Here is a 14,360-nt window from a genome sequence, read left to right as displayed (position 1 = left end):
ATCTTGCTTTATGTGGTCTTTGGAATACTGGGCCCTAGCACCACCCAATCGCCACTCCGGCATACTTTGATTTATTACCCGTGAGCAACTGCGGCAATGTTTCGCTCGCTCTGTTGTTCTAGACTTGCTGCCGGGTCAGAGGATCGGCGCTCGTCTCGATTGGCCTGCCCGGCGCTGCTGCAGGATTGGGCCCTCGAGAGTCACGTGGCCCGGGCCATGATGGCGGACGCTAGGGGAGATTCGCAAGCGCTCTTTGCGGCTGGTATTCGTGCTGCACTGGAAACCTGGCCAGCCTTGCAGGTGAGTGCTGTCTTAGTTAATAAAGGTGAGACACCGGGCACTGCTTGGGAGAGACGCTTGAAGCTCGGCCCAAGCGTCGAGCCTCTGTGTCACCGTGAGCCGGTTCCTTGGGTAACGTGGCTGGGGCTGGGGCCTCTATTTGCAGATCGCCGTGGAAAATAGCTTCGGGGGTGTGCACAGCAAGGAAAAGGCGGTGTGGCTAGAGCATGCAATAGAGGAATACTTCTTCCGCAATGGTGAGTGAATGGGAGCTGCTGTGGCCTTTGGGACATGGGTGGAGGAGCTATTTCCTGGCTTGCCTGCACTCGCTCTTACGCTAGTGCATGTGGACTTGGTGGAATGAATCCATGATACTGAGTTTTAAGTCTGTGCCATTGCTTCCTGGTCTCACGATGGATAAGTCAGTTTTTTTGCTCCCCAAGATTCAGCTTCCTCTTTCCTGAAATAGATAACCAAGTCTTGGTACGATATATCAAGTTGGCCTAACCATATTCAAACTATTCAGAGAACCACATTTGACTGTGTAAAAGTCTGGAGGATTTTGAGTTTTATAAGTGTTCATTGAGACTTTTAGTCTTGGACATGAAAGGCAGAATTCTTTTACTCTTGGGACCTTACTTTCTATTGAAGACTTTAAACAAATAGAAATTTCTACGAAGGGCACTATGTATTTCAATGTTTTTTAAAAGCAGTTTATTTATTTTATTAATTGACTGGTTTTGGGGCCACACCCGGCAATGCTCAGGCGTCACTCTGTGCTCAGAAATCGGTTCTGGCAAGCCCAGGGGACCATGTAGGATGCCGGGATTCGAATCAGGTCAGGCCTGGGTCAGCCACATACAAGACAAATGCTCTACCGCGGTGCTATCTCTCCGGCCCCTGTATTTCAATTTTTAAGAGGGCCCTCGAGTAGCATGTGATTAGCAAGGAGACGTCTTTTGGATATTGTTAGAGAAGTGTGACTGAGTTGAGTTTAAAGGAGCTAACTCCCCAAAAGAATAACACTAAATTGAATTATGTGGTAAAAATAGGTCATTGTAAAAAATATTGCAGTATTTGGAAAGTGGTAAAGCACTCAGAATTTAATTAAAGATATGTGCGTGTAATTGAAAGTTTGTGGGAGGGGAGGAGTAGTAAAGATTGCAGTTAAGGGTGGGAAGATCCTAGGAAAGGATAAGATGGGAAAGGCCTTATGTTCCTCTGCGTGTATGCATGTGTGATGCTGGGAATCAAGTATGTGAAGCATAAGTTTTACTACTGAGCCACATTCCCAACTCCATGTATCTTTGAATTTATCCTTTAGGAAAGTATTTGCCAAAATGCATGCTAAGAAAAACCAGTCCCATTTAGATGTTTAGTGAGTGAAGCAAAATGATGTTCAGTGAAGCCAAAATGATGCAAGAACAACCTTTTTCTTTAATTCTTATTTCAGTCACGGTACTTATTAACATATTAAAAATTGGATAAGAACTACTAGGGTGTGATTCCCCAATGAGTACCACAGCTTTTATAATAAAGATGTGCAGTCATCACAGTAAGGAAGTTCAAACTCTGGCAAACACTGTGTGCACTATAGGGATCCCCAGTGAGCACTATAACTGATTACTGGCAAGCACATATATAAGCACTGCAACCAAAGGAGTGTAACCCTTGATAGTACTTGGCCCAGTTTCCCAGCACTGCAAACTGATGTGTCTCCTGGTGAACAACACAGCCAGACTTGTTTGTATCCCCTGGTGAACCAACAAAACCAACGACAGTAAAGGAAGAGGAAAAAATACTATATATAATTTTAAGAGCTAAAAAGAAACCTTTGTTCTCATCGTCTCTTTGGATAGCTTTATGAGTGGTAGCCCCAGATTTGATCCTCAAACTACATGGTTCCCTGAAGACTCCCAGGAATGAGCACCAAGGTGGAAATAGCTCCTGAGCATCATCAGGTGTCCAAATCCAACCCTCCTCCCAAAATAACCCACTCAGGATTGCTCTCACAATTGAAACAATTGTAGTTGGTTTCACTATAATACTTCACAGGAAGGTTATCAGGTCAGTAGTTTCGAATTTGCTGGAAAGTTCAGAACATAATCAATATGGAACGTAGACTGGACAAATAAATCTGACACCTTTTTTTCTTGAAGATAATTAGATGTGAAGGACAGTGTTACGGTGTTTACAAGGTGTGGGTTTGGTGGGACCTTAGAGATTGTCTGAAGGTGAGGAAAAAGGAGTTCTGGTTCAGGTCACTGTGATTGGCCAATAAGATGACAAGTATGTCTTTGGATATGGAGATGGAAGTGGTTTGAGGCACTTTGTGAAACAAGCTGAGTGTAGTCTGGATTGAAAACAGATTTGTAAGAAAAGATAGGATGAATGAATGATTTCTCCCAGAAGAAAGTGAGCAGGATCTTTGTGGAAGCCTTCAGTTATTCTTTAACTCAGAAATGCAGAACATGGGTCCATTAGGTAACTAAAATTCAGAGGAGAGGGCTCCACCAAAGTTTTACACCAGAAAATGCTGATATCAAGGATATGATTATCTCATTATTGCTAGTACTTGTATTTATTTCTTACCTATCCCTTTGGTCTGTGTCCTCCTGTATCACTGAAGCCACAATTGCAGAGGGCCTCTATAGCTTTGAGTCATGTAAATTAGATTGTGGTTTGAATTGGAAAAAAATCCTTCTTATAACCCTGCAAGGAAACCTTTCTTTCTAGGTGAGGTAACTGAGGTTCAAATATGAGTACGTTGCTAAGGTTACATAGGAGGCCTGTTAAGTTAGGCCACATGAGTGACTGGAACTATAAGTTGTAGGAATAGAGGTCTTGGTACGATGCAGGAGACTGGAAATTATTTATAGCTAGTGTTTTTTTTAAATCATGTTAAAACCTGTAATGCAGAACAGTTCAGCAAACAAATGCTGTTTGGACCCTTTCCACCAACCAGATGTGGATGCACCAAGTATCGAGTATCAGGCAGGTGTTACAAAGTTGGCTGCTCTTTGACCAAAGGGTCCTATTCTTTCCTGTATTCAGCTGACTTGGAGTTAGATGAGGTAGAAGACTTCATTGAGGAGCTTATGACTAATGAGTTCGATACGATTGTGGAAGATGGAAGTCTGCCCCAGGTGAGCTATTGTAGACACAACTGCCATCTCCTTGCTTATTCCCTATCTGTTCTGGGCCAGGACTCTTAACTTTAATCATTCTTTTTCTGAATCCTGTGAGAGAATTTTCAGTGACTGTTAGAGGAAAATGTCTAGTCTTCCCAGGATTTTCCAAACCCTACACCTGTATTTCCCACCATGTGTCAATCTCCACAAGGTCAGTTCCTTCTGTCCCAATGACACATCAGACCTGATACATTACCACCCACTCTCCAGTCAATATTGATCTCCCTGTTGGGATTGCATTCCTATTTATAGCTTCCATATTTACAATTTACTTCTAGGATGCTATTTGTACTTAAATGCCTCCGGCCCTTACTCTAGTGAGCCCTTAATAGTTGCTTCACTGGTGACCTCATGGAAATATCTATTCTCTTCACCCCAACCTGTTGCTGCAAACATGTTCTGTGGAAAAATCTTAACTGGTTTTCTTGGTAGGTGAGCCAGCAGCTGCAGACAATGTTCCATTACTTCCAGAAGGGTGATAGTGCTTCTTTGGAGGACATGGTCTCTCACATCATCCAAAGAAAATGCAGGGTTAGAGCCGCTACTCTTAAGACAGCCAAAGATACTAATGAGGAGGAGGAGGACAGTGTGGAAGAGATGGAGGTAAGTGGAGGTTGCCTTTGGGTGTAGAGGCAGTATTTCCAGTGTATTGGGAGATCCTCTAGTTTAACATGGAAGTGCTGGGTGGTGTGGTGATTATATTACAAAGAAGCGACTTTCCTACAGTAACACAACTAATCCTGCAAAACTGGGAGGAGATGGGCAAGAGAGATAGCACTGGGGTCAAGGTATGCATTGCAGCTGACTACAGTTCGATGACAAACACAGCATATGGTCCACTGAGCATCTTCAAGGGTCACTCCTTGAACAAAGTCAAAAATATCTCTGAGCACTGCTGGATGTGGCTCTAAAAAAGTCCCCAAATATTTGGAGAATGTTGGTCTTTAGTGGCCGATTTGGTGATATTGTTTTTTACTCTTGTTTGGCTATTTCTTCTACAGGTCACAGCTACTAGTAATGGAGTAACTACAAGTGAGATGTGTTCCCAGCCTGAATCATCCAGACCAGAATTCCAGACTATTAAGGAAGAAGATATAGTAGAAGATGGCTGGACCATTGTCCGGAGAAAGAAATGAATGGAATTGAAAGTGATTGGTGCTCTTGTTTGCTAGCAGTGTTAAAGCAATTTGGGAAGGGTTGTATTGTAGTTCCATCCACACTGTTTCCATCTCTCTATCTAACCCCTTATCCTAAGGAAGAAGAGATCTTGAGATTGTGGCCTCAGGGGTCATGAAGCATGGTTTCCCAGTACTGTGTCTCTTGGGTATAATCAGTATGAGGAGAGAGGGAATGGCTGGAGAAGCTCAAACTCAATGACAAGTGTGGATTTGTGAAGGAAGAGTACTAACAGGAGAACCAATATGAATATTCAACAAAAATGGAAGTGTTGAGGAAGCTCTCTGATCCTTTCATCTATACACATATACATAGCAACTCGTACCCTTTACCAAAACTTGTAACCTATTGAATGCTACTTTTCTTTAGTCCAACTTCCAGTATTGAGTTCCTTTAGGTCACAGGGGTCCTCAAACTTTTTAAACTGGGGGCCAGTTCACTGTCCTTCAGACTGTTGGAGGGCCAGATTATAGTTAAAAGAAAAATTATGAACAAATTTCTATGCACACTGCATATATCTTATTTAGAAGTGAAGAAACAAAATGGGAATAAATACAATATGTGGCCTGCGGGCCGTAGTTTGAAGACCCCTGCTTTAGGACATCTAAGACCTTAACTAGGTTGAAAGGCTGGGTTCTGTCTCTTCTGGTCTCTTTCCAAACTTATCCTTCTACGGATAAGTTTTAAGATTTCAATAAATAATACATAATCCGTGACTTGACCCTTGTGTAGCCTTGGAATCAGCTGTCAGGCAGTTGTGTTTCCTTTCTGGGAAAAGAAACTTGGACAAACAACAAATGGAGCACTTTCAAAGTTTCCATAAGCCTGAAACAAACTGTATTTTTCTTTAAAAAAAAAAAAAAAGAAACAGTATTCATTGTCTTCCCCACCCACCCTTGTTCCCCTGTCCTGCCCTGTGGCCCTGCCATGGGTCTGGACAATAAAATACTAGGTAGCCTTGGGGCCAAGTAGAGGCTGTAAGCCTTGGGAGAGGCAGGAGATGGCTGGTCACCACCCAACAAGAAGACACCAGCTGAGGGGCAGTAGTGGACCAGGACCATGGGTCAGTGGCAAAGCTGGCACTGAACTCAGGTTTCTGGCCTTGAATGTTTTGAGGGGAATTGGATGGAAGCATGAATCTGTAGGGTGTTGAGAGGATAGGGGAAAATGGCCTAATTCAGGCATGTCTATTAAGAGCTCCCACCATTCCTGGGATGGGAGTTTTAAAAAATAAACAGCACTGTCAGAATACTTTTAAAAGCCCAGTTTGTGAAAGGTGACTTAAAAAACCTAGACCCAGCATTCATAATTGAAAGTGCCCATGATGGGAGTTCAAGTATTGACTGAGCAGTGAGTAAGGGGTCTGGGCCAACTGGACATGGGCAATTAGAATGTAGGGTATGGAGCCCAAGTTACCCCAACTGCTCTAGATCTTGTCTTGGGATCGAGGGATATCAGGAGATTCAACAGTGGCTCCTGAAGTTGCCACTGATGCCTCATCTATTTCCCTGTCCTCAGACAATGTGGGTCCTGCGCAGAACATATCCCCACGGCCTGCCCGGCCCAGCACTGCCATCCAGCGCCGCTGCAGCTCCTCTGTCTCAGGACTGAAGTACCAGCTTAAGTGACTCTGGGTAATCTTGAAGACGTGCCTTCGGTCAGGCCGCTCTCCTGCCTCAGGAGGCCCCACTTCAAAGCCGATGAGGGGCAGGCTGCGCTGAGCTTTCACATCCTAGAGAACAGACAGCTGGCATTAATTACCTTGGGGCTGAGCTTCTCACTTATTTCGCCTCTATTCTTCTCCACTATCAAGAACCTTCCATGGCTTCACTATTAGCAACAGGGAAATGTCTGACTGAAAGTATCAGCTGACAGAATGAATAACTTTTCTTACACACCCCAAACCAACTGAGTAGCTAGTCAAATATAAGGTATCCACCCCTTTCTTTAGGCTATTGCCCCTACTTGCATATTCTTTCCCATTCTATTTTAACCTAGAATTGCCCACATTCAGTAGCCTGGATATTTGTCCCACCTTCCATTTATTTCAATTATCCCTATATTTCTAAGGTTACACTGCTGTAACAGCCATAAAAGGGGCCTGTCCCTTTAAGATGGCTACTTGATTAACTTATTTAGTGGCAGCTGCCTGCTGAAGTGTGGGGCCGTAGGTGCTGGTGGGTGTTGGCTGCTATTTAGGCTGCTTCTGCTGCTGCTGTTTGTCCTAGACTCTGACTACATTTCCCGGATGGCTTCACTGGAAAAACTGTTGGCTGGACTGTCCTGTTTCTCCTCCTACCTATCCTTTTCCCCTGGTCCTCTATCTGACTGAATCCTTACCCTGATCCCAAATCCAGTTCTCTCTCCCTTTCTCAGCCTATGGTTTTTTTTAAAATAAGGTCCCTAAGTCCCTTGGCCTACCTATCATACCTGATCCTTCATTAGATCCAGTTTCCAGAAAAACTTCTCTTGTCAGAGTCATGTCTGCTCAGCCTCTGGCATGCGTTTGGTCCATAATCACTCCATGTCTCTAGCTGATCTTTACTCATAAGGGCCGGGTATCTTATCAAATACCCTTCAGTTCATTCTATCCCCCAAGGTAAATGAGAAGGGGGACTGTCTGGTTTTGCTAGGTGATTGAAAGGAACTAAAGGAGTAGGATGCACACCTGAGGGGCCCCGTAGATGTACAGCACCAAGGGTTCATTTTCAGGGACCACAAACCAGGCCTTGTGCCAGCCTTTCCCGCCCTTCTCCATGTAGTGCAGGAAGCTGCAAATGACGCTGTTCTCCGCAGCTACTGAGGCCTGTTTCTGCAGCAGAGATATGAGGGGCATCAATGTTAGTAGAAGTCCTAGCCTGTTTGTTCTTGGGTCAACAACTTCTCAGTATAGACCAGTGGTCCTCAAACTATGGCCCATGGAGGGCCAGACATTGTATTGTTCCCATTTTGTTTTTTCACTTCAAAATAAGTTATATGCAGTGTGCACAGCAATTTGTACATAGTTTTTATTTTTACTACAGTCCAGCCCTCCAACAGTCTGAGGGACAGTGAACTGTCCCCCCACCCCCGTTTAAAAAGCTTGAGAACCACTGGAGATCATTATTCCCATATCTCAAGTGATGCTCGAATCCAGTGGCAGGAGTGATTTTGCTCGTGTCACCCAGTGAGTCAGTTGAGATTCAAAATTGGCTTAACTTGACTTAAGCCATGGCTCCTGCCTATAAGAATTGGTAGAAGAGAGGGAATGATCGATAGCACAGCTTTGCATGCAGCCAACCCGGGTTTGATTCCTGGCATCCTATATAGTCCTGCAAGTCTGCCAGGAGAGATTTCTGAGCTCAGAGCTAGGAGGAACTCCTGAGTTCCACTGGGTGTTGCCCCAAAACAAACAAATCCATAGAAGAGATGCAGTTCCCAGTAGACTTCACTAAATGCTAGTGAAGCATTCTGTCAATCTATGGCACTTATGCATTAACAAATTACATTTTCTCAGTTTTGATCACAATAATCCTGTGCACTGAATAAAAGGCAATGTGGCATTGTGGGATTAGTGTTGGAATTTTGTATGCTCAAGACTCATCTATTGATACATTTGAAAATCATGGCCCTTTAAAAAGAATAAATTATTTTAAAGATGAATGGAATTAAATAAATTAATTTTTACAAAACATCTAAAAATACCTGCAGGGGCTAGAGCAAAAGCACAGTGGGTAGGGCATTTTCCTTGCATGTGGTTGACCTAGGTGACCTAGACATCCTATATGATCCCCCAAGCCTGCTGGGAGTAATTTCTGTACACAGAGCCAGGAGTAACCCCAGAGCACTGTGGCTCCCACCCCCAATTTTTGACAGTAAGCACAGCACAGTATTTTTAAGTGTAAATAGGGAGCTAGAGAAATAGTACAACAGGTAGGGTTGTATAACTTGGGAACATACATTTTCTGGGCTTTAGTTTACTTATTTGTAAAATAGGATTAGAATAGTTATTATGAAGATTAAATATCTAAACATGCTTATATAAGATGTAGTGTCTTGTTATTCACATTCATTTCACTCCATGCCTGAATTGCTTGTTCAGTGAATATACATTTTCTGGGCTTTAGTTTACTTATTTGTAAAATAGGAATAGAATAGTTATTATGGAGGTTAAATGTCTAAATATGCTTATATAAAATGTACTGTCTCATTATTCACACTCATTTCACTCCATGCCTGAATTACTTGTTAAGGGTATATACTCTGCACCCCATGGCTTCAGAGATACCTAGGACTCAATCACACTCAGTGGTTCACTGAGTACCAAGTGACTAGTTTAGGAAGGTTAGTTCAGGGCCTGGCTCTTACCTCCAAAATCGACCTCCGACGTTGGGGTGTATGCTGACTACAGGCAGGACTGCTTCCAGATACCCCATGCAGTGCTACATAGCAGTCAGTACACACACGGTTAGAGCGGTTGTTGTCATAAATGAGGCGGGCCCGGAACTCGGAGCACTTTCCACAAACTACCTGGGGTGGCAAGTAGGCAAGAGCAGTTTGATTTCAATAGGTCTTCCCTTGCAGTGTACCAACTCCCACAATGCTCTTATAGCCTGCTCCCTCTTTGGAGACTGGCTGCTAGTGTGTTCCCTCCCCAATTTTATTCCTGCCTCTCAATACTCACATGCCCACAGGCTTTGCAATGGTGTCTGCGTTTGGTGATTGAGTTGAATGGCTCCTGGCAACGCATGCACATGGTGACTTCCTTTTCTCGTATGGGTGTAGGTGCCCGCTTTCCAAGATCCACATTCTGGAAGAAAGGGCCAGATTCCATGTCAGACACTCTCAGCCCAGTACAACTAGCCTAAAGATTGCACTGTCATAGGGATGAAAATGGGTCATGTAGCAGATATATTCAGAAAGCCTGCCACTGAGTCATGGCTCTGCCCTATCTCACTGTGCTACTGAGAACAAATCTCTTCTCTCGGGGTCTTGGTTTCCCCAGATAGAAGACTTCTCTGAGGTCATGCAATTACTCTTTGGGAAGCAGGGAGGAGCATCTGAAGCAAGGTGAGAACTTGAGGAATGAAATGAATACCAGAGAGCTGGAGTGATAGCACAGCAGTAAGGCATTTGCTTTGCACGAGGCCAATACAGGACAGACCCCGGTTCAAATCCCAGCATCCCATATGGTCCCCCGAGCCTGCGAGGAGTGACCCCTGAACGCTGCTGAGTGTGACCCAAAAACAAAAAATGAATCCCAGAGAAGCGGGTATAGACACTTACTGGAGAATTAGGGGGTGTATCTTCATCTTCCCTGTTTGTTGAGTTCAACAGTTTGAAGGTTTCTAGTGTCTGTTCATGCTTTAGGAGGGTGGAGTTGATCGCCTAGAGAGGAGGTGTGAGAAATAAGAGATCAGATGGTCCCACCTCCCACCATTTCCACCCTCACCTCACCCTTCTATGACTAACTACAGTCAGAAAAGATCAAGGTTCAGATCTCAGTTCCTTTATTTTTAAAACAGGGGAGGGCAAGTTGTAACTGGAAAACCTCAGAAGGCCTTTCTGGCCAATGTTTGGACTTAAGATTTTTTAAGTCTTAACTTACTGGAATTACCTCAAAGGAACCAACTTTCCAAAGGAATTATATGTATCTGTTTAACCTCTGAACCTCGATTTTATTAGCAGTAAAACAGGGATGGAAACATTCATTAAAATAGTGAAGATATAGATAGGCCCATGCAGGTTGAGTGTTTTACAGGAGCTTCCACCAACCCTTAGACCTGTTAACACAGCCCCCTACCACAGAAACCTTCTTAGATGTTACCTGGACCCAGTCTTTCTTCTCCTCCTCAGTCCTTGGGGGAGGGGAAAGAAAGAAAAACGTTGGGTTAGGCAGGGCAACCACAAGCAAATGGACCACTAAGGAGCAGGTGTTTTAGAATTTGATCGTCTGTTCCTTCATTGATTACTCACAAGACTGTAGGCAAATTATTGAACCTGTTGAATTCATTTATTCAAGAATCACTAATACTCTGTGTGGAATTTAAGCCTCAGAGGAGACCTGAATAAACTCCTCAAGGTATTTATGTTGTAGTGAGATGGACAATCCAGGAAAATCAGTGCTTCATAGAATCAAAATACAGCTGCAAAATTCAGAAGGGACCTTCCCAGCCTGGAAGTTGGATGGCAGCTGCTAAGGAAGATTACTAAAAGGAGGTATTCAAGTATAAGTCATACAAGAAACCAAAAAGAGGGTCTGGTGCAATAGCACAGTGGGTAAGGTGTTTGCCTTGCATGCAGCTGACCTGGGTTCAATCTTCCAAGCCTGCCAAGAGTGATTTCTAAGTGCAGAGCTAGGAGTAACCCCTGAGCACCACTAGGTGTGGCCCCAAATTAAAAAAACAAACACAGAAACAGTTCTGTTGTTGCAATGTCAAATTAGGGAAAGACAATGAATTGCTGTTTTATATTTGTAAACTATAAATGACAGTTACTGATTTAATTTGTTCTGAGAAGTAATCAGGTAGAATCAGTAGCATGTTTAAATCAGTCCCTGGCAAACTGACTATAAATCTGTATGAATTTTCCTTTCACAAACTCTCTTGTTTAACCAATAGACTACAAGATCTTAATATAAGAAAATAGAACCTAGCAGCTTAGCTAACTCCCACCTACCTTCTTCTTATCTCACTTCACATCTACCTTCCTGATAGTTAAAGTACTTTTTAAATAGGACAGTCTCAGAATCAGTTCATGAGCAATTAAGAGTAGATCAATATTTAGCTATATATCCTATTTATTATAGTGAAAAACTGGAAGCTGACAAAAACAGGTCAGATGAAAAAGGAATGAAATGATGCTACCTTACTGCCAGAGAACATACAAATGTAGAACTAAGCTTATGAAATAAAGTAAAAACATATATAAAATATGTGTGACTGATAAACCAAGCCATGTAAAAACATGGGTACAATGGCCAGACAGCTAAAAGCTAGAAATCTCTGTAGGAGACAGCAGGCTAAGTCCCCGCTCTGCCAAAGCCATGCCTGCTGCATCCATCACCCATAATCATCATTTTGCCTAATGGCCCTACTTCACCAATCCTCTATGATTCTCTATAGAGATACCTATCTGACCAAACTCCAGGTATGCCAGTACTGGAGCTGCTATCACTAGGCCAATTTTGGAGTGTGTGTACATCCTCCCCATATTCTACTACTTTTTAGAGACCTTGCAGCTGAGAACATGCCCCACAAAAGCTGCAATATCAGTAAAAGTGCTTTGAAAGCTTCATTTGTTTGATGCTATCATTCCCATAGGAACACAAACGTTTAGAAGCCAATGTTTACTTAATGTTTTGAAACAAACGAAATAACAGAATGGTTAACTAGATATAAGACTTCAAGAGCTAAACCTCCTGCCAATGACTTAATGACCTCTTTGGGGATATTTTCACAAACTTGCTTGTCACTGTACTTTTTTCTTTCTTCTCTTTTTCATCCTTTTTCTTTCTTTTTTTTTTTAAATCTTGCTCTCATTTATCTGGAAACAAACGTACTACAGTCAACTATGCGAACTATGGAATACATGATCTTTAAAATAAAGTAAAAAAATATGTAATTCAAGTGCTTACATTTGTCAAAAATAATGGTACTTTAGGGGGTGTACTATTCCAGTACAGCAGGCAGGGTATTTGCCTTGTATGTAAGTTAACCTGGGGATTGATCCTTGTCATCCCATCTAGTCCTGCAAGCCTAGAGGAGTGATTCCTGAGTGTAGAGCCAAGATTAAGTCCTGAGCACAGCCAGGTGTGACCCCAAAACAGTTTTTAAAAAATAAAAAAAAATCATGGTACCCTTAAGACCTGTGCATTTCACTAAATGAAAAATTTGCCTCATCTTCAAGGAGGAAACCGCACTTCCCAAACAAGTGGAAGCAGAGATCAACAGATGGGAATGCATTAAACTGAGAAGCTTCTGCACCTCAAAAGAAATAGTGCCCAGGATACAAGACTCACCCACCGAGTGGGAGAAACTATTCACCCAACACCCATCAGATAAGGGGCTAATATTCAAAATATACAGGGCGCTGACAGAACTTTACAAGAAAAAATCTAATCCCATCAAAAAATGGGGAGAAGAAATGAACAGACACTTTGATTAAAAAAAAAAGAAATACAAATGGCCAAAAGGCACATGAAAAAATGCCCCTCGTCACTAATCCTCAGGGAGATGCAAATCAAAACAATGATGAGATACCACCTCACACCACAGAGATTGGCGCACATCACAAAGAATGAGAACAATCAGTGCTGGCGGGGATGAGGAGAAAAAGGAACTCTTATCCACTGCTGGTGGGAATGCCGTCTAGTCCAACCTCTATGGAAAGCGATATGAAGATTCCTCCAAAATCTGGAAATTGAGCTCCCATTCGACCCAGCTATTCCACTCCTAGGGGTATACCCTAAGAACACAAGAACACAATACAAAAACCCCTTCCTCACACCTATACTTATTGCAGCACTATTCACAATAGCCAGGCTCTGGAAACAACCAAGATGCCCTTCAACAGATGAATGGCTAAAGAAACTGTGGTACATATACACAATGGAATATTATGCAGCTGTCAGGAGAGATGAAGTCATGAAATTTTCCTATACATGGATGTACATGGAATCTATCATATTGAGTGAAATAAGTCAGAGGGAGAGAGAGATGCAGTATAGTCTCACTCATCTATGGGTTTTAAGAAAAATAAAAGTCATTTTTGTGTTGTGTATGTAAATATTTTAGGGGATTAGTATGTTACTGACCCTAACCTGATTGGTGATTGTGTCCTACCCTAGGGTGTGACCTGGCATTCTGCCCCCACCCTAGGGTAGTACCTGATTCTGCTTCCACCAGTGGTTGGTATCTGATCCCACCATTGGGTGGTACCTGATTCTGAGGGATAAAAACAAGGGTCTGTGGAAGGTGGGGGGGCTTTTTTGCTGGAACTGAGGCTGAGTCTTTAGACTTCAGTCTTGTCCACTGAATAAAGCTAATATTTCCACAAGCCTGACTGTCTGCGAGCTGTTTACCCGCCGTTTCACCTCAGAACCGTAGGCTAGACAGGGTAGCAGACGCATGCTTCGAGCTGGAAGAGAAAGGCCTCATCCTCCATCCCTCTATCAGTCAACCTCTTCAGGGACTGACTTGCAACATTTTGCAACAATCCTCAGAGACAATGAGAGGACGGCTGGAACTTCCAGCTCACTTCATGAAGCTCACCACAAAGAGTGGTGAGTGCCGTTATAGAAATAACTACACAGAGAACTACCATAATCATGTGAATGAATGAGGGAATTGGAAAGCCTGTCTGGAGTACAGGTGGGGGTGGGGTGGGATGGAGGGAGATTTGGGACATTGGTGGTGGGAATGTTGCACTGTTGAAGGGGGTGTTCTTTACATAACTGAAACCTAATCACAATCATATAAGTAATCAAGATGTTTAAATAAAGAAAAAGAGTTTCAAAAAAAAGAAAAAGAAAAATTTGCCTCAAGGAAAGGAGGAAGATCTCTGTCACCATTAAAAATAATAGTGTGGGAGTTTGAAATTAGCTTAAAGGGTTGGATAACATGCTTGGCATGTGGAGGCCCCAAGTTTAGTCACTGGTGCAGCGGCCTAAGAGGCTCAAGGCTGCCAGGGCTGCAGTGCTGCAGGCCACAGATCCCCAATGCTGCCAAGGCCCAG

The 14,360-nt window shown here is 43.0% G+C and overlaps 2 protein-coding genes and 1 long non-coding RNA gene across 3 annotated transcripts in view; 2 read left to right on the top strand and 1 right to left on the bottom strand.

Annotated features, from left to right (window-relative positions):
• Positions 1-209: 209 nt before the first annotated feature.
• Positions 210-4,833, top strand: TSR2 (TSR2 ribosome maturation factor). The gene is made up of 5 exons (XM_049767361.1): positions 210-300; positions 446-536; positions 3,334-3,425; positions 3,903-4,073; positions 4,472-4,833. Exons 1-5 carry the CDS (start codon positions 217-219, stop codon positions 4,604-4,606), a joined length of 573 nt encoding a protein of 190 aa, XP_049623318.1. The 5' UTR covers positions 210-216; the 3' UTR covers positions 4,607-4,833.
• Positions 4,834-4,907: 74 nt separating this feature from the next.
• LOC125999339 (uncharacterized) lies at positions 4,908-5,367 on the top strand. The gene is made up of 2 exons (XR_007492099.1): positions 4,908-5,014; positions 5,233-5,367. It is a non-coding gene; the product is annotated as an uncharacterized LOC125999339 (long non-coding RNA).
• Positions 5,368-5,452: 85 nt separating this feature from the next.
• Positions 5,453-14,360, bottom strand: part of FGD1 (FYVE, RhoGEF and PH domain containing 1) — a 116,946-nt gene continuing 108,038 nt past the window's right edge. Inside the window, exons 13-18 of the mRNA XM_049767197.1 lie at positions 10,453-10,483; positions 9,912-10,013; positions 9,310-9,435; positions 8,994-9,155; positions 7,315-7,458; positions 5,453-6,378 (exon numbers count right to left, since the gene is read on the bottom strand). Of these exons, the coding sequence (XP_049623154.1) occupies positions 6,073-6,378; positions 7,315-7,458; positions 8,994-9,155; positions 9,310-9,435; positions 9,912-10,013; positions 10,453-10,483 (871 nt within the window). The 3' untranslated portion in view covers positions 5,453-6,072. The remainder of the gene's footprint in view (positions 6,379-7,314; positions 7,459-8,993; positions 9,156-9,309; positions 9,436-9,911; positions 10,014-10,452; positions 10,484-14,360) is intronic.

This window comes from Suncus etruscus, chromosome X, assembly GCF_024139225.1.
Source record: "Suncus etruscus isolate mSunEtr1 chromosome X, mSunEtr1.pri.cur, whole genome shotgun sequence".
Classification (NCBI taxonomy): Eukaryota; Metazoa; Chordata; class Mammalia; order Eulipotyphla; family Soricidae; genus Suncus; species Suncus etruscus.
The sequence above is the reverse complement of the archived record's forward strand: the minus strand, read 5'-3'. Positions and strand labels throughout refer to the sequence as shown.